At 37.5% G+C, this 20,929-nt stretch overlaps 1 protein-coding gene across 1 annotated transcript in view; it reads left to right on the forward strand.

Moving 5' to 3' along the window:
• Positions 1-20,929, forward strand: part of srpk3 (SRSF protein kinase 3) — a 36,093-nt gene that overhangs the window by 7,237 nt on the left and 7,927 nt on the right. Inside the window, exons 7-11 of the mRNA XM_056265282.1 lie at positions 820-926; positions 1,362-1,527; positions 5,186-5,211; positions 8,818-9,016; positions 18,908-19,132. Coding sequence (XP_056121257.1) covers positions 820-926; positions 1,362-1,527; positions 5,186-5,211; positions 8,818-9,016; positions 18,908-19,132 — 723 coding nt within the window. The remainder of the gene's footprint in view (positions 1-819; positions 927-1,361; positions 1,528-5,185; positions 5,212-8,817; positions 9,017-18,907; positions 19,133-20,929) is intronic.

Genomic DNA, 20,929 nt, shown 5'->3' on the forward strand with positions numbered 1-20,929 from the left:
TAGAATCTAACCTTAAAATTTACATAAACCCCGCCCCGGGAACGCGATTTATAGATTATCATGACAGAATATGCTAATCAATGACTAGAAGATAGCTACACATAAGCTACATAAATTCATCAAATAACCATTCAGAAATGTCCTGTTGCATTCTACATGTTGTCACTTCTCCTTGAGTCTCTCCATCATTGTCTGACTCCGGTTTGAACATAAAAGGCTAAAAGTTTTTGAAATTTTCAGTGCATGTGTCAGGTAAAAGGACACGAGCTGTTGTAGCTCTGCCCTCTTCTTGAAAGGGAGCTGTAGCTCATTTGCATTTAAAGAGACAGACAAAAACAGTGTGTTTTTGCTCACCCTGAAAAAGTGACAATTTTAACATGCTATATAAAAATATCTGTGGGGTATTTTGAGGTAAAACTTCACATACACACTGTGGGGACTTATTTTACATCAGTGAAAAGGGCATTATACCATCCCTTTAAAATGTAATCAAATGAAAATATAACAATCCCTACACAACAGAAAAATAAAGTTACATAGCCCCCCCCCCCCATTGTTTTGTAAATCTTAATAATAATAATATTTTTCTGCCATAATTTTAAACCATAAAGGTTAAACCAAACATTTATTTAGCAAATTTCTGTGTTGTATTTGATGATAGATTTTTATCAAAAAAGCTCACTTGAATGTCTGTAGCAGACAAAACTGTGCCACTCATTCACTCTGGGATGCGTTGAACAGGCTGACTCCATATTTAAATAGCAGGTTTCTTGTGGTTTAATAATCACAGACTCTGTCCTTGACTCCTTGTCCTCTCAGATGTGTGTATGGTACTAGAGGTGCTCGGCCACCAGCTGTTGAAATGGATCATCAAATCGAACTACATGGGTCTGCCTCTGATCTGTGTGAAGAGCATTCTTCGACAGGTGGGTCGGTTTTCTGTTCATAATAATGTCAAAAAGAAACAAGAGTTTCTCAGTATACAATGCCTCGTTTTATGAGTACAGAACCTATTTGTACTACTGTAGAAGTTTGGTACCATTCTGGGCATTATGAGTAAGGTAATTTTACGAGATACAACATTGGATTTATTAGTGCCTGCACTAAGCCATACGGCTGATATCTCTAAATAAGGGGGGGGGTTTGGCTCGAGGTCATGGTGCAGAGAACCCTAGGTTGAAATTTCTTTGAACCATCCCTTTAAGCTTACAGCTATTTTGTGTTGGTTAAATGGTTGTTAAGTAAGATTTAATTGGTTAAGGTTAATGATTAATTGATCGTTAATTTAAATATAAATTGATTATGGGAATTTATGTAAATTGACATCCCTAATTCAGACACGTCTTATTTCTCTCCTCCAGGTTCTTGAGGGCTTGGATTACTTACACACAAAATGCAAGATCATCCACACAGACATAAAGCCTGAGAACATCTTGCTGGACGTGAATGAGGTGTACGTGAGACGGCTGGCGGCAGAGGCCACGATATGGCAGAAGGCTGGAGCTCCGCCCCCCTCCGGCTCTTCCGGTACAGTTCTTTGTTGTTTTTTTAAGTGTAACTCACATCAGGCTCATCTGAGACTCACCTTAGTATCACGTGAGATTTGCGTAACACTCCCTTCAGACTTATTTAATGCTTGCATAGTAAATGCATTTACTCTATAATAGATAATATGTAAAGAAACATTTTACTTTATATTCTAGGGTTGTCATAGTACCAACATTTCAATAGTCGGTAGGGGTGGGAATCACCAGAGGCACCACGATACGATATTATCCCGATACTTAGGTCACGATACGATATTATTGCGATTTTAAACATATTGCGATATTCTGCAATATATTGCAATTTATTACCTTTTTTCAACTTCAATTTTTGCATTTTTTCCAAACAAAATTATTACATTTATATCGCCTAAATTTTTGCGCTCATTGCAATTTTTACAATGGGGGTAATATTGTTAAGAATTTACACAACACAAGGAAGCTTGATTTAAATTGTTTAATTAAATTGAAAAAAGTAGCACAAATAAATACAATAGAATAAAGATAAAAATAATGACAAATAAAGAGAAAAGTTTTTGAATAGGTCTAACACTAGTATTCATAAATACAGAAACTGAATAATGTAATCAAATGGATATACAACACTGTATACTACCCAGATAGTAACACTGGGTAATATTTTAGTCCTGACTAAATTAAATACATAGGCTATTAATCCTGATTCCTTTAACTTAAAGCCATCTTTTGTTGTTTTTTTGACAACAAAATTAATGACAGACACACATGGCTGCCGTCACTTTAAGAGCTAGTGCACGGATCCTGTGTTCATTATACTGGCATGCGTTTTATGCTTATTAAAGACAAAACCGACTATGTTTAGAGTATACTCACGAAGACCGAAATTGACACAATTTTGCATGTTAAAGCAATACAATCCGCGAAAAATAACATTTGTTACTGGCCAGCTGTTTTTGAGGCGGATTTTCTATGAATGTGCGCATAGAAAATAATCTCAGAGCGCGCGAACACTGATTAGTTTAAAATCGCTTAAATGTTTAAACTGGTAAGACTTAAAAAGACGTGCAAATGGGAAACTTCAGTCACGATGCACTGCTGGCCCGATTGTGCAAGTGAATATTCCGTCATGTCCCGACTCCTAAACGCGAGTGTGTATTATCGCCGCAGCGCTTGATGCTTGCCTTGCACAACACATTTTGAGAGAAGAGAGATAGAAGACGCGGCACCGCTGAACACTCACGCAGACACGCACTCTACTACCAAAGTTAAATTCTCATGTGTAGCTAATTTAAATAATAAAAGATCGATACTTGGCGCCCGTGTATCGATACAGTATTGCCACAGAAAATATCGCGATACTATGCTGTATCGATTTTTTCTCCCACCTCTAGTAGTCGGTACCAATACCAGTAAAATTTTGCGGTTCTCGAAATCAATTTTGGTATCGGAGCAAACTGTTGAGGTTGTAGTTTTTGAATGAAAAATCACTGTCAGTCATCACAGTTTCCGATTCAATCGCATATTTAAATACGGTTGTCAATCCAGAAATGTTGCAGTGTACTTAGAGGCATGAACAACTAAAATTGTATTCAAATTTTGAATGGGTATTAAACCGAAAGCAAGAGAAGAGCCTCCTTTTTAACCATTAAAGCTGCCTGTCATACAATAAAGCAACACTTTGTTGGTTATAATAAAAGGTTATAATGAAAACCTTGTACCTTAGCTGTGTTAAGCGGATTCTGACTAACTTTCTGACTAGCACCTCTGATGGGTCATTGTGTTCACGTGCTTTACAGAGTTTGGCTACAATGCTCAACCTTGTAAAAACACACTATAAACCTTTGGCGCTCAGAGAGCACTCAAACAAGCATGAAACAAGAGCGTTTGAAAGCAGCGTCTATCAGCAGGTACCAGATGTACTCCGTGCTATTGGTACTGCAGAAATGCTGGTACCATCAACTTTTTTTCAGTACCGACGGGTACGGTAGTACTGTTACGTTTGACAACCCTATAATATTCATGTAATGTGACGAACAGCGTACACTGCTGTAAACCAGGGATACTCAAAGTTCAGGCTATGGGCCACTATAATCAAAATGTCTACACTGTAAACGCTGTCTTAGTTTTGTCGCACTACACTACTGACTTCCAGTATCACCACAGATCATTGTAATGCAGTGTATTTTGTTGCTTGAAGTGTAGATGTGGTGTAAAACATGCATTCAGAATTATGGTAGCCTAATCAGTTTTGAAATTCAATTGATTCTTCATTTTTAGTTTGTAGTTAGTCTGTGACCGGACTGAATTTTTCTTCGTCTTATTGTATTTCTAAACTACTGAATCTGATTAAATCTTTCAGAACTTTAAATGTGAATTTTACATGTGAAGTAAGTTAATTTATGAATTTTATTAAGTCAGCATAAAATTCACAATAAATTTTTTTATTCATGTTACTGATCATATTGTGAACAATTCATCCATGCATATGTTTATTTTATTTTATTTTATTTTTCAAAATATTTTTGACCTTGTAATTTAATAAAAATGCCATAACTCGATCTTCTGGTGAAAATGACAGACTTCTCTTTGGTGACGTATGACAGACTTCTTCAATCATTTAGTCTGCACAAAACCCACCAATTTCTCACAATCGAATGCAAGCTTGTATTGAAATTTGCATACGTTTTGGAGTACAATGGCCACATCTAACGCAAACCAACTCACCAAGTCCCTATTCTCTTTTCTTTTTCAATAATCCGTTTCACTATCATGTACGACACAATTCACAGTGCTTCTTTTCATTTCATCACGACTTTAATGTATTCATGCATAAATAAGATTTACAGTTTTTAATTCGTTGACATTGGATATTGTGCTGGAAATGCCTTTCAAAGACTGACCAGCATTTATTACTGTTTTGATTAGAAACACGAGGCTGGGGGTGTAACACACAGCTCTGTGGTTTATACTTCTGTCTATACCAAATGTAAATCAAGTATTGCCTGGTTATTTATTCACTGACCCCTGGTCATCCTGCATTTTCTAAAAGTGTCCCTTGAGCGATATCTAATTTGAGTATCCCTGGCATAAACTATGACAACACAATGTGATGATCTCGACCTAATGATCAGTTGTACTTCAATTTCTCAAATTTAAAACAAAACCCAACTTGTAGATAATGAAGTTTGTTTTTAGTTTAATTTTTGATTTTATCGATTTGTTTTTGCAGCCTTACTATAGCAGTGACGGCCAATCCTTTTTGCACAGATTTGCCTTCCTGTGAATTTTAGCTCAAGCTCACAGTTCTTTCCTTCTCAACAATTGAGTCCAGGTCATAGATTAGGGGTTATTTTCCAAATGATTTTTCCAAAGTAAAGTTACAAAGGTAAGAAAGCAAGTAAGAAAGTCACTTGGTTGTGTTTTTTAACTTTGAATCGACTAGAAATGTGCCAATGAAATTGATCTGCATGCTGGTCGTCATTTCTCCTCTGCTTCTGTGGTGAATATGCCAATCATTTCTCATTTCTTCTCTGTCGTCTGTTTGGTTTCTAACTGGTGTCCTATCTTTTCTTTCTCTGTTTTCTTTTTCTTTTAAATTATTATAATTATTATCATTGTGGTTTTCTGTCCCTTCCCTCTTTCCTCTTCTGTTCTGACGGCAGTTAGCACGGCCCCAAGGGAAAAACAGGTACGTTCAGAGTTGTGCCTGCTGAAATACAGAGAGGATGTAGTTTGTCCTGGTGAAAAAGACACATGACTGTTATAATCTGCCTGCTGTAACCCTAACCCACCCCTGCCTCTGTAGATACACGGGCATGAACCACTGGGAAAGAGGCACATCTCCATGTCCAGGGTCAGATCCACTGATCTGGGCAAAGAGAAATGCAAGCTACGTTCAAAAAATGCTTTCATTTTGGCCGATAACTGATCTTTTATAAACATGTAAACGCATAAATGCATGAAGAAAACATTTCTTTTGCGTTCACCCAGTCAGTGGATTTGGTCTTGATGCTCTGTGTCGCCCCACAGATGTGTTGATTTCGCACCGTTAACTCCTCACTAACATTATTAGACCTTTCAGAGGTGTTTGCATGCTGGATCATTAAACCAGCTAGCTAATGTTCCTTCATCCGATCACTCTGCATTTCGGTTCATTTTCTTCTTTAGAATAAAAGTTAAAAGGGACTATTTTCAAAGTGAGAAAAGAGCAGTGCTGTAAGCTGTTCTCAGAAAGGAGCATTATCTTTTCTCACGTCATGACAGTGCGTTCCCGCTCCCTGTTTCCTGCTTTTCTTATTTCAGCCACCACCTCTGCATGGCTGAGAGTGATTTCACGAATTACTGTCTCATTTTCCTCTCTTCTGAATATAAATGAGATGAATGGCAAAAAGCAAGACTGTCTCTGCCACTGAGATGAGGAAAGAAATATTGAAAAGAAAAAAAGATATCTCAAAATTATCCGCTTGGAAGGGTGGAATATCAGGGCTGCCAACTTTTCAGTTCAGCTAGGAGTGAGAATTATTTGGGTGGTGTTGACACAAATTTCACGATTCGATTAATGTGCTTGTGATTCAATTATCGATTAATTTGGGTATATACATGGATATATAGTCTCAAGGAAAAAAAATCTTTCTCAACTAATGTTGTAAACTACACAGGGAACCCTGTCAGCTGGTACATTATTATTAAAGGTTAATTAACAATTGAGTTGCATTTAAGGACGTTTTTATAATAATAAAGTTATAATAATAACTTTTAATGGTATTCAAGTAAAATTATAATTAATATATAATATTGTGCATATAATTAATATGCATTTTCTTACTTACTATAGTTTAATGGTAGGTGACATTATTTACAAGCTTTTTTCCGCTGTTGAAACACTGACTGCGATTACATGAGACATTTCCATAAGTATTGGTTCCTTCAACATGAAATCTGATGTTCATTCATGTTTATTTTGTACTGTAACTTGTAGTAAAGAGGAAGAGATGATTGGTTCACGTGCGCTCCCGTTTTGCTTGAACCGAGGCTACAGCGATATGTCACGCTATTTTAAGAGTGCTAAAACGGTATTTATTGTTTGAATTTCGTAATAACACGTAGAAAATTTGAAAGCTGAGGGTGTGTTATCAAAAGTAACCAGCTCTGTCTTGTCTGTCTGCACGTTGTGCGTGTCTTCTTTGTTTTTTCACTGCGTGAGAATATGCATGTGTGGCGTGAGAGCGTGAGAACAGTGTCAAGTCAGACTCGCACTGAATGTAAGAGTTGAGAGTTGGCAGCCCTGGTTATATTCTTGGAAGAGACAGACCTGGATATTGAGTTTTATGTTTTATGTCAGTGCCCAATATGCCAAATTGGCTTTTAATTATTTTATTTCTAGTTTTATCATAAATGTCATAATAATAATATTAATAACATATCAATGATAGGATAAAATGTAATGTAAAATAAAATAAAAAATATTATTATTATGCATTTTTATCTTTGTTTTGGTCTGTTTTAAATGTTAGGCTACAGATTTTGTACTTGGATGAATGTTTCTTTAAAAAGTGTAATTATCCAAATAGTATTTTTTTTTCTTCATGCCTCAATGTATTTTTATTATAATTATTATGAATAATAATATTCATAATGATATGATAGAATTATGAGAAACAAGAAAAGGAAATATTCTTTTTCTTTTTCTTTTTCTCAAAAAAAAATTATTTTTATGCATTTATTATTCATTCATTATTATTATTATGCTTTTTCTGATTGTTAGGCTGCAGATTTCTTGAATGAATGGCTGCCTTTAAGTTTAAAAAGAGTAATTATCCATCCAGGATTTTTTCTGGATGTCTCAACTTAATGTTTTAGGTCACCTAAACTGCTTTATATTTTCTTTATTATGGCATATTTTAATTTACTTAGTCCTTGTGATTCCATCTGTGCATCACCTTCTTTTAAATCTTTTCACCTGGAAATGTTTTTGAGATGTTGTACCAATGGCTAATTAATATCATAATTGATTTAAAAGGTTTATAACTTTTGAACGATTGTATCCTCTGTTTTCTTCAGAAAGACATATCCATATCAGACATATTGCATGCACCTCACTGACCCCTTTAGATTACATTGACCCAATTCATTTGATATACAGTAACCAGAGTGTAACGTCTGAAATACAGTTGAGTACCTCTGATAAATATATATCTGCACCAACAGCAGGAAGTGTGATTTATAAGTAGCAGGGACACTATGCTGTCAAAAGAGCACCGTCCTTCAGATGAGACGTAAAACCATTAAAAATGGTCATTAAAAATTCCATGGCACTTATCGTAAAAGACTAGGGGTGTAACCCCGGTGCCCTGGCCACGTTCCACCTATTGGCCCTTGCCAATCATGGCCTCCTAATAATCCCCATCCACTGAATTGGCTCTATCACTCTCTCCTCTCCACCTGTAGCTGGTGTGTGGTGAGCGCACTGGCGCCGTCGCATCATCCACGTGGTGGTGGTTGAGGAGAGATTCCCTGATGTGATTGTGAAGTGCTTTGGGTGTACAGTAGTACATATGCAAGCGCTATATAAATGCCTCATTCATTCATTCAGCAGTAGTTTTACAGACAGCGCCAGACACGGAGGTTCATCAGGTCAGTTCAGTTAGACTGGGCTTAGTAGAGCAGACGTGTCACGGCTCAACCAGACAACAGACATGGCAACAGTCCTGCCATCCCAAAATAGTCCCAGAGCTGGAAATGGCTCGGTCGTGTCAGATATCCCCCGTTGCGGAATTCACTTTATGCTGCGTCAGTGTAAGCTTAGAGTGCATGCAAAATTGAGTGAACCCTGGACATCATGTTGTGAAAATTATAATTAATGCAGAAGGTTTGGCTTCTGTAACTAAGTAAAATAACCCTTCTGCATTCCATTGCTGGCACCTGTGCCTAATTTTGGCGACCCATTAAGAGACTTATTTCAAGGACAATCCCCCTGGAGTAACTTGAGTTTAAGTATTTAGGTCAAGACTCAAGGACACTTTTTTTTTGTTGGCGATTTTGAACCAGCAACCTTCTGGTTATCACATTCTGTTTGTATGAGAACATATTAACCAAAATAAGTGTGTGAGGTTAGTTTGTTCTTGCAAACATAACATTCATAATTGCACAGGTTGATCAGCTAACATCAGATATCATGCTTGTTTTAGAAGGTATTTTTAAATTTAGTTTCATGTTTCATGCTTTTTTTATTATTATTATTCAGCACTTTAAAACACTTTTTTTTTTTTGCCTATGTGTGTTTGTTTGTGTCTAGATGGGTAAATTATCAAAGAATAAGAAGAAGAAGTTGAAGAGGAAAGCCAAACGGCAGCAGCGTCTGTTGGACGAGAGGCTTTTGGACCTGCAGAGGATGGAGGACCTGGATGGGGTTTTGCCACAGGAGGCTTCTGGAAACACACGAGCGCTCTGGAGGCTCAGTGAGGACGGAGAGGACGATGACAGACAAGCACAAAGTGAGATACATTTATGTCTGTATTTAGCATGAACAAGTGGAGAATTTAACGTTAGTGATGTTTGCTCTGCGAATGAATTATCCTTTTGAACCATTATGTTTTAATGATTCTTTTGAACATAAAAACTGTTGATTCACATGATTGAAGGAGGGCTTTTTGAGCTGAGGGACTAAAAATAGTCATTTTTAATATATTATTATTATTATTATTTAAAAAATGAGATGTAAAATACTTTGTGGGGACGTTCTGTGAACGATTGAAAGATTATGCACTATATGGAGAAAAAGTTTGTGTAGTAAATAAACATTAACAAGATTAATGTGTAAAATCAATTAAAATAAATTTCGACTATATTTCAAGCCAGAAAATAATGACACATCCATTATGCACGTCTCTTGTTGTTCCTGGGTAAAAAGAAAAGAAAAAAATCACTCCAACATCTCAAAGCTAATGACAAATCTTTTTTCTCGAGTGACAAAACGTGTTTGCATTTCTATAAACAGTGTTATCCAGCATTAATGGCCATCAAATGGAAATCTAAATAAATGCACTGACTTAATGAACCATTTGCCAATGCAAGATGACATCTACATCAAGATGATGTTTTTAAGAGAATCAAGCTTTGACGCAGCTTCTCCTTTTTTACATAAATCACATGTACATATACACTCACCGGCCACTTTATTAGGTACCCCATGCTAGTAACGGGTTGGACCCCCTTTTGCCTTCAGAACTGCCTCAATTCTTCGTGGCATAGATTCAACAAGGTGCTGGAAGCATTCCTCAGGGAGTTTGGTCCATATTGACATGATGGCATCACACAGTTGCCGCAGATTTGTCGGCTGCACATCCATGATGCGAATCTCCCGTTCCACCACATCCCAAAGATGCTCTATTGGGTTGAGATCTGGTGACTGTGGAGGCCATTTTAGTACAGTGAACTCATTGTCATGTTCAAGAAACCAATTTGAAATGATTAGAGCTTTGTGACATGGTGGAAGTAGCCATCAGAGGATGGGTACATGGTGGCCATAAAGGGATGGACATGGTCAGAAACAATGCTCGGGTAGGCCGTGGCATTTAAACGATGCCCAATTGGCACTAAGGGGCCTAAAGTGTGCCAGGAAAACATCCCCCACACCATTACACCACCACCACCAGCCTGCACAGTGGTAACAAGGCATGATGGTTCCATGTTCTCATTCTGTTTACGCCAAATTCTGACTCTAACATCTGAATGTCTTAACAGAAATCGAGACTCATCAGACCAGGCAACATTTTTCCAGTCTTCAACTGTTCAATTTTGGTGAGCTCTTGCAAATTGTAGCCTCTTTTTCCTATTTGTAGTGGAGATGAGTGGTACCCGGTGGAGTCTTCTGCTGTTGTAGCCCATCCGCCTCAAGGTTGTGCGTGTTGTGGCTTCACAAATGCTTTGCTGCATACCTCGGTTGTAACGAGTGGTTATTTCAGTCACTGTTGCCCTTCTATCAGCTCGAACCAGTCTGGCCATTCTCCTCTGACCTCTGGCATCAACAAGGCATTTCCGCCCACAGAACTGCCGCTCACTGGATGTTTTTTTCTTTTTCGGACCATTCTCTGTAAACCCTAGAGATGGTAGTGCGTGAAAATCCCAGTAGATTAGCAGTTTCTGAAATACTCAGACCAGCCCTTCTGGCACCAACAATCATGCCACGTTCAAAGTCACTCAAATCAACTTTCTTCCCCATACTGATGCTCGGTTTGAACTGCAGGAGATTGTCTTGACCATGTCTACATGCCTAAATGCACTGAGTTGCCGCCATGTGATTGGCTGCTTAGAAATTAAGTGTTAACGAGCAGTTGGACAGGTGTACCTAATAAAGTGGCCGGTGAGTGTAATCTGTCCTCAGATTGTTAATTTTTCTCCAGTAAAGTATCAATTGGAAAAATAGAAAAAAGAAAAAAAAAGTAGGTTAAATCAAAATTTACAAGTTGCTTGTTCAGAAACGGTTTAGTTGGGAAATTGTAGTTAATTTTAGTGATTTTAATAAATAAAATATAAATTAGAGACGTTTTTTGTTAGTACAATCTCTATATCTCAATAAAATATTTTTTCAAATCCTTATCCAGTAGTCACCAATTACTGGAAAATTCATGGAATTTCTAATTGGTTCAGATTTTCTTAACTTGATGTTTGGGATGAGGGTAAAATATAACCATGCTTGCAGACATTTTGCACTTTACAGCTCATTGTTTTTGTTCTTAAGGTTACTGAAGAGATGAATGATCTTCAGGTTTTACATATAATAATAATAATAATAATTCATTACATTTATATAGCGCTTTTCTCGGCACTCAAAGCGCTTTACATAGAAGGGGGAATCTCCTCAACCACCACCAATGTACAGCATCCACTTGGATGATGCGACGGCAGCCATAGTGCGCCAGGACACCCACCACACACCAGCTTACTGGTGGAGAGGAGACAGAGTGATGAAGCCAATTGGTATATATATATATGGGGATGATTAGGAGGCCATGATGGACAGAGGCCACTGGGCAAATTTGGCCAGGATGCCGGGGGTTACACCCCTACTCTTTCGAAAGACAGGGTTCCCACGGGGTCTTAAAAAGCCTTAAAAGCATTGAATTTATGAATTTGGAAATAATACCTTAAAAAGTCTTTAAAAAGTCTTGAATTTTGATGTCTGGGTCTTAAAAATTGTGTTGTATGTCAGTGTTCATTTCATTGACTAAAATAATGACGAAAACTTTTCTTCAACGACATTTTTCACTGACGAAAACGAGACGCTACCTAAATAAAACCTAGTTTTGAATGACAAAAACTATGACGACAATCTATTGACATTTTCGTCAACGAATAAAAACTAGATGAAAATGTTAGATAGTGTCGATCCAGTCAGAACTGGTATCCTGCGTGTGTGGTAGATGCACAGTTGTACTGTAACGTGCTGATCTACCCCGTGGTCTCATAAAATGTTAAAAATGTAAACCAACCACGCACCAACCCGAAGCGTGGAGCCGTGCACATATACACCTATACAGCGCGCGGGTACTGCACTGAGCTCTCTTTCTTGTCTGAATGGACAAATACACACAACATTATGTCTAAATGTCCAGTTTGGAGAGTATTCATGTAAACTATGTCGGTTATGTCTTAAACAGTTGTACCGGGTGTGCATCAGTGCAATCGTATCCGCATGTCATTGGACATGAGCCGATGTCTTAAAGTGACAGTGGCAATAAACATAATGTGGTCTGTGTCATTAATTTTGATCAAGCAACAAAAGAAAAAGAGAAAAGCATTCACTGTTTGTTAATAACTTTAATAAGGATTAATTATATTTAATTCATACAAATAATTGTCTGTTTGAAAGAATAAAGAATTATGTATGTAAGTTGTTAGAAAGAATGTGTAAGACTGTAAAACTGGTTGAAGGAATCAACCTCACCACAGATCTGTAAGACAAAGGACCTTGCTTGCAAATTAACATCTGAACACCTCTCACACACACACTCCCGCATCCCCCACTCTTGCAGAGATCACCCACACTCACATAAGAATATATATATGGTTTCATGTGAATGATTATTGTGTTTAGTATCATTTTAAATGTTCCAGAGTGAGTGGTTCAGATGTCTCATTCCAAAAGAGTAAAACAAAAGGTAATAAGGTTTTTTAGAAGTTTAGAGATGACACACAAAGGAAGGTGGACTTTAGGCAAATGGCCTTTCTCCCCTACCCCCAAAATAATGTGTAACCTGAATGCAAATTACCATTGAAAAGAAGTTCTGGCTATTTAATGGAATGCAGCAAGGAGTCGTGGCTTTTTCTGTATCTCAGATCAGCCCGTGGATGCGGAGTCGCCGAGACTCAGCATTCATGTATTTCATGTCGGGTAAAAGATTTTCCTCTTTGTTCTTGAACATTTGATGATTTGCATTGATTATCTTTCAATTGATTATGGAATTGTTATAATACATTTACCTGACATAATAAATTGTTATATTTGATTATTCTAACAGACTTTGACTTTATTTTCATTGGAGTTAAAAGGAATAGTCAAACATTAACGTATACTTAATGATGCACAGATATCATTAAAAAAACTTTCATTTTATGGAGTCAGATGAAACGAGTTAATACATAAGATAAAATGTATTGTATTCAATTAAAAATCTCCTTGCCATGGGAAAAGACGGAACACGCGTTGAGACCTTCACCTCTAATCGATACCGCCATTGGATCGAATTAGACGGACTTACAAATTCATATATCATTCATTGAAAAGAAGACTGTGTTTTACTTTAGGAAAAGTGGTTTTATTTAATTTTAAGATATTTTTTTTTAAGTCACAGTAGTTGAATCTGTATCTGTATTGTCTGTTGAAACTTAAAAATTATTCATATTAATAGGTTAATATATGTTTTCTCCGGGAGTATATGGGTTTGGAAATTTTAGAGAAATTCTAAATTAACACATTACAATTTACCTAAACCCATTATATTTTAGTCGACAGTAGATTTCGAAAATCTAAAAAAAAAAAAAATCTAAAATCACTAAAATCTTATTGCATTTCGTCAACTAAAACTAGACTAAAACTAAAACAATTCAGATGACTAAAATATGACTAAAATTAGTTTGTCATATTTTTAGTCAAAAGACTGAGACTAAAACTAAATCAAAATTTGCTGTCAAAATTAACACTGCTGTACGTAACTTCTCCGTATTGTATTTTTCCTCAAAAGTTTCATTTGTCAACCACGATTATTATGATTTTTGATGTTTATTGTTCAGGGGTCTCTCAGTTCCCCATATTCCCAGCATGGAATAAGTAGCTAGCTAATGTTAAAACACAACTTAACATTGTTCGGCAAACTTTCTTGTGGCCTACTGAAATGTTTTTATTTTTCACACTTGCTTGGCTTATCATTTTTTACCCATTCCACATTTGAAAAATAAATGAACACAAGTTGAAGGATTTTGTTTTTCTTTGCTGGTAGGGACGTGAAATAGGTATTAATTTTTTATATAAATGGTCTTAAAAAGGTCTTAAAAAGACTTGAATTTAACTTGAAGAAACCTGTAGGAACCCTGGAAAGACATCCTGGGATTTTTAGTGACCACAGAGAGGCAGGGCCTCGGTTTAACGTCTCATCCGAAGGATGGTGCTCTTTTAACAGTATAGTGTCCCATCACTTTACTGAGGCATTAGGACCCACACAGACCACAGGGTGAGCGCCCCCTGCTGGCCTCACTAACACCTCTTCCAGCAGCAACCTGGTTTTCCCAGAAGGTCTCCCATCCAGGTACTAACCATGCTCCGCCCTGCTTAGCTTCAGTGGGGAACCAGTCTTGGGCTACAGGGTGAAATGGTTGCTGGCCATATGCGTCTATGTAGATATGCACTACAAGGATGCATACTGCATCTCAAAACCCCTGTTTTATTTCGTTCCATCTGACTGTTTTTGAACACAAGAACATGTCCTGCATCAAACTATATTTAAAACATGGACCCTTTTTAAATTAAAGGATCTTCTAGATTAAAGCATTATGAAGTGACTTTCTAGCAGCTCCCTGATTAAACTACTTAGAGGTGAAAGATATGAACTCTCGTGCCCGCGAAGGTCAGACTGAGCATTGTTAAATGGGATGGTCTAGTCTGTGGAGGATTGGTCCCAGCATTTTCTCTCTCTCTCAAAAGAAATGTAATCGTCACTGGCGTGCAAAGATCCTTGTGAGAGGCTGAAAAAGGAGGACTCATTTGTTGGCCGCATTCAAAGGAGCCTTCGTCTTTGTCGCACCGCTGTGAAGCATTCGGCCTTCGAAGGATGCCGCCTCTGAATTGGGATGCAGCTAAACTCTGAAGCTTAAAAAAATCTGAGTCTGTGCCAATTGTAAGCCTGTCAAATTCGGTCCAATGGCGGCATCCGATAGAACGGGTGAAGGTCTCTGCGCGTTACTGTCTTTCCGCGTGGCAAAGTAATTTAATTCCATTTAAGCTTTCATCTGACTCCATTTTATAAAGACCTCGAATTTAGATTAAAATGCCAATTGGTTAATGGTCATTTATATAATAGTTTAGCTGCACATTTGATTATTCTTTTTAACGCTTTACTTATATTTTACCCGTTCATATTAGGAAGCTATGTCGCTTTGAGGTCCTCACACCTTCTGTTTAACGCGGGTCTCACGATCACAAGCTCGCCAGCTTCGGTCACTAAACAGAGGTAATTGGCTATATACCTGAGATGGTCGCATTCACGCTTACACAATCAAAGATACTTTGGTGTAGCCCTCGTGGTTTTGCATACACTTGAATTTAAAGTAACGTTTACTTCAGGCAGCAGAGGTATGGCCACTACTACAGATATAAGCAGACCAACATTACTTCTCTTATAATAGCTTTGGATTGGCCATGCCGTGGTTTCCCACGTACACTTATCTAAAGTAACATTACATTTAAACAGAGGTTAGACACACCTAGATTTGGATTGGTCAAGCAGCAATTTTGCTGTTCTAAACGGAAATTCCCTTCTTGTCTTTGCAAACCAAGTACACTTGAATTAGTGCCAAATATTAGTCGTCACTAATCTGACGCAGACTTGCGGTGCGGTAACATACGAATCAGTTTAATCTACTTGGGAAAACAGTTAGAATAAAATCAAATGTTTACAATTTATTATGTCTGGTAAATGTAGCATGCCAATTTCATAATCAGTTCAAAGATAATAAATACAAAACATCAAATGCTCTGGAATAAAGAGAAAAGATGCGAACAAAATACATGATGCTGAGCGTCTTGCCCACACTCCGCATCACGGGCTAATTTGAACTACAAATCGCCCTGAGCCTCTTGTTGCATTTCTTTATATAGACAGAAACTTCTTTCACATAGAAACATTTGCTAACAATGGGAATTTGCATTCAGAGTTTACACCTTTTGGGAGCAGAATGCCATTTTCCTGGAAGACATCCTCCTCTGTGTGCAAGTAGGGATGGGACGATTACCGGTTTCACGATAAACCACGATAAAATCTACTGACGGTTAGTATTATAGTTTAAAATTTAATTATCATTAAAACCGTGTTTGATTATCGCGATTTTAATAACTCGCTGTAAATCCTGTCCAGCCAGCAACAGTCTGACGCAGGCGCAGCGCGCAATGTTTTTAAAAAAAATTATTATTCGAGAAGGAATTGCTGAAATCAGTGACCGTGCTCGGGAGATTTTCCAGTCTTTTAAGTGGACCAAATCTGAGGTCTGGTCATATTTTGGCTTTTACAAAAGTCCTGAGGGAAACTTGAACGAGGATGGTCACCCTGTCTGCAGAACAAAAAGTTGCTGCAATAGAAACACTTCAAATCTGCCGAGTCGTCTTGTGTGACCATCACCCTGTGTTGTATAGCGAACGCAAGGCAAGGTAACTTTGACCTCAATACCAAAACTACGTCTGGGAAATAATTGGGCACAAAATGTTGTTTTGAGTTGAAATATTTTATGTCACTCGAAATAAACGTGAAGCTTCCGCGAAGAAAGGTTCGCAGCAAGTGGCTTTGAGCCAAAGACGAACGAACAACTTCAAGCAAGACTATTATTAAGAGTGACATTAAGGGATAGTAATGTATAGATTCATTGTACACTTGTTACACCTATTTTTTTTTTACCACATAATTACGGGGACATATTGAATTGAGATTAATGTGTTAAATCTTACCTGTTTACAAATCCATTTTGTACAGCGTACAAAACAATCATCCAGACAAGATGATCACAACAATATTATCAAACTCTGTAAACAATAAATCAACTTTGATTTCATTTTCAATACAATCAAAAAAGGTAGACGCAAGACGGCAAGTTGTATTTGAATGAAACAAGAGAGCGTGCCCGTTGTGATACATGGATGTGCGCTGTGTAATAATGCGTTGCTATTGACGACGGGCATTATAAAGAAGGAAATGGCACAGAATAGAATCTTGCTTAAAAAACTGCATAGACCTGCATATTTATTTGTTGTTTGTTGATTTTCAAATATAAAACTTGTTGAAATGTTTTCAGTGTGAGCATCTGTTCTTTTTGAACACTTTCATCTCATTTTAACAAAACCGTGATAATATTGATAATCACGATAATTTTGGACACTATAATCGTGATATGAAATTTTCATACCGTCCCATCCCTATGTGCAAGTTATCTATAAACTCTCAAGAACTTTATTACCTTTTGGTTTACTATTTTGGGAATGAGACATTTGTACCAGTCGCACTGAGACATTTCAAATGATACCAAACATGTATAATACTGTATGATAATTATTCACATTAAACCATAAGATTTTTGGGTGAATATCTGGTGATCTCCGCATGAGAGAGAGACAACATGGGGGAGGTGATTGACTCGGGGATGTATGGAAGCTTGTTTCCGCCACTGAATAATTTTTTTTTTTTTTTTTTATAATTGCGACTTTTTATCTCACAATTGCAAGATATAAAGTCACAATTCTGAGAAATAATGTCACAATTCTGAGAAATAAAGTCGCAATTGCGAGAAAAAAAGAGAATTCTGTTCTGTTCTCACAATTCTGACTTTTTTTCTCACAATTGCGAGTTTACATCTCGCAATTCTGACTTTATAACACACAATTGCGAGTTTACATCTCGAAATTCTGACATCTTTTCTCAGAATTGGGAGATATAAACTCGCAATTGTGAGTTATCAGGCCAATTCTAAGGGGAAAAAAGACCCCTTTTCCCCCTAAGAATAGTTTATATCTCACAATTCTGACTTTACAACACGCAATTTCGACTTTATATCACGCAATTGCGACTTTATATCAATCAATTCTGACTTTATATCTCGCAATTCTGACTTTATAACACGCAATTGCGACTTTATTTCACGCAATTCTGACTTTACAACACACAATTGCGACTTTATATCACGCAATTCTGACTTTACAACACACAATTGCGACTTTATTTCACGCAATTCTGACTTTACAACACACAATTGCGACTTTATTTCACGCAATTCTGACTTTACAACACACAATTGCGACTTTATATCACGCAATTCTGACTTTATATCTCGCAATTCTGAGAAATAAAGTCAGAATTGCGAGATGTAAACTCGCAATTGTGAGAAAAAAAGTCAGAATTGTGAGATAAAAAGTCGCAATTACCTTTTTTATTTTTCATTCTGTGGCGGAAACAAGCTTCCATTGGGATGCTAGGTTCTCAAGACAGAGTCAAATGTTAATTTCGAGAAAGGTCATTTGTCTTCTCTGGGAGTGGTCGTTCCTCAACCAGACTGCCCGGAATTTTCTAATTTCTCAATTCTTAAACAATCATACAACACTGGGATTTTTAGTGAAACTAAAACTGCCCAAAATCTGCAGACTGGCTCTGGCTTTTGCATCTAGCATCGACTGTAAATTGGGACAAAAATCTGGTAAAAGTGGGCTAGTGTATTCCAGCCTTTAATTACACTTGAACACTCTGCTACACAAAATAACAAATACAAAATACTAGCTAGATATAAATCCAGAGGATCATCGTTGTATTATCGCTAACTATTGTATTGACTACGACTTTTTCCTCAATAAACTACTAATCACTGCTTATTAATAGTTAGTAAGCTAGTTGTTAATTTTAGATATTGGGTAGGATTAAGAATGTAGAAAATGGTCATGCAGAATAAGGCATTAATATGTGCTTTATAAGTACTAATAAACAGCCAATATCCTAGTAATATGCATGCTAATAAGCATCTAGTTAATAGTGAGAATTGGACCCTAAATTAAAGTGTCACCGAAAAAATGTGTATCGTAAAAATCGCTATACAAACATATTTGACTTGACACCTTTTCCTCTTGATGTGTCTCACAGTGAACGGTAACGGGCACTCCTTCATAGGAGCTCTGACTAAACACAGTCCTGAATCGGGCTCGTCGTGGCTGGAGGAGGGTTGTAACGGCTTCGGACCCCTGCGCTTCTCCAGCCCTGGATCGGGCCTATCCGGGGTGTCCAGCTCCATCCTGTCAGCTACCTCTGAGTCGGCTCTGTCCACACTGTCCGGATACTCCACTGAGCGCTCACTGCTCTCTCCCAACTGTACGTACTCTGCTTTGAGCTCATGGAAAAATACCAATAAAGTGCAACAGTTCATTTTCTCTATCGGAAAATTGATTTTAAACAATAAAATCAGCCTTTAAAGGAGCTGTATGTAAGAAATTTATTTCAATTAATCATAAATTTCCCCTGATATGTCACTAGACATTAAGAAATCATGTTCATTTCAAATACTTATCACTGACAACAGTAGTCCGGCCAGGATATTGTCATTTAAAAAGTGAATTTGCAGCCCTCAACTGATGTTGATGTTGTCATGTTGTGTTTTGGTCTGATGCTCCACCCTCCACCATCTACCAATCACGAAGTCAGTAGTGTTGCGGCATCCTGGTTGCCAGATCTGCTCTAGTTACCACAGCCACAGCTACAAACGTGTCGGAATCGGATCCTGCAGCATATCTGGCAACCTCGAGTCAGTAATTTGAAAGTGATTGCAGTACCTGTTTTGGCCACAATCTTACATACGGCTCCTTTAAAGCCAGCTCTACTGTGAGCTATGAGGTTGTTAACTGCTGTTTGCTTCTGTTAAAGCTGTAAGAAAAAGTTATGAGGACGGTAAAGATCTCAATGAAGAAGTTTATTGCAGCGTAGCAGTGACAAAGTACATAAAGCACCTTGGGTTTGATTCCAGACATCCTAAACTCAAACCTTTTATACAGATAAAATGTACAACCCACAATGTAAATAAAGTTACTCTTGTTGTAACAGCTGTGGTCTGTATGTTAATGAAGTTGAGACACCCCATTGTCTGAGATGGTGTTCAGAGTCCCTCACCTGCTCCCATTCGACAATTGATGACCATTTGCTCAGCATGGGATCACCCTATGTGGTGCAGAAATAACAAAACTGTTGACTTTGTTCTTTTCTATGACAATTAATCAATTTTGGGGAATTAGCTTATCATTGGAGTGGTATCTGGGTTGAGGCAGTCTGTCATTTCTTACAAAGTCATCAGATCACATAATTTCAGCAAATTGTTTAAAGGGATAGTTCACTTTGAAATTAATTTTTGGTATGTTTTAGCTTACTTCAAGGGCATCCAAGATGTAGGTGTCTTTGTTTCCGCAGTAGTTTTAATTTTTATATTTTTAGGTCAAACCGTTCTTGTCTGTCAGTCATATAATGCAGGTCTATGGTCACCACCTCAAAGAGCATACACAGAGAAGTCCAAATTAAACATGATTTAATGACTCGTAAATGTAAGTACACATTGATGGCCTAAGACAGGAAACGAGCAGTTTGTGTGAGAAAACGAACAGTATTTATATTGTTTTTACCTCTTGTAAACACACCCACGTCCAAGTGATCTGAGGGCACCGGCGCTTCGGTCTGCGCAAGCGCCGGAAGTGATCTCACTCATTGTTTACACAGAGATTTCGGAAGTGTTACCTTTCTGTGAAGATCTAAACATATTTAGATATACAGGAAATTGCAATGGAAGACGATTTCGATATATCAACAGACAACGTTGAATTTTTTTCGCAACCGCGCGAGAGATCACTTCCAGCGCTTTCCGGCGCTTGCTCAGACCGAAGCGCCCGCGCCCTCAGATCACTTGGACGTGGGTGTGTTTACAAGAGGTAAAAACAATATAAATACTGTTCGTTTTCTCACACAAACTGCTCGTTTCCTGTCTTAGGCCATCAATGTGTACTTACATTTACGAGTCATTAAATCATGTTTAATTTGGACTTCTCTGTGCATGCTCTTTGAGGTGGTGACCATAGACCTGCATTATATGACTGACAGACAAGAACGGTTTGACCTAAAAATATCAAA

The sequence above is a fragment of the Rhinichthys klamathensis genome, unplaced genomic scaffold, assembly GCF_029890125.1.
Source record: "Rhinichthys klamathensis goyatoka isolate OS25496 unplaced genomic scaffold, OSU_Roscu_1.1 h1tg000231l_1, whole genome shotgun sequence".
Lineage (NCBI taxonomy): Eukaryota > Metazoa > Chordata > Actinopteri > Cypriniformes > Leuciscidae > Rhinichthys > Rhinichthys klamathensis.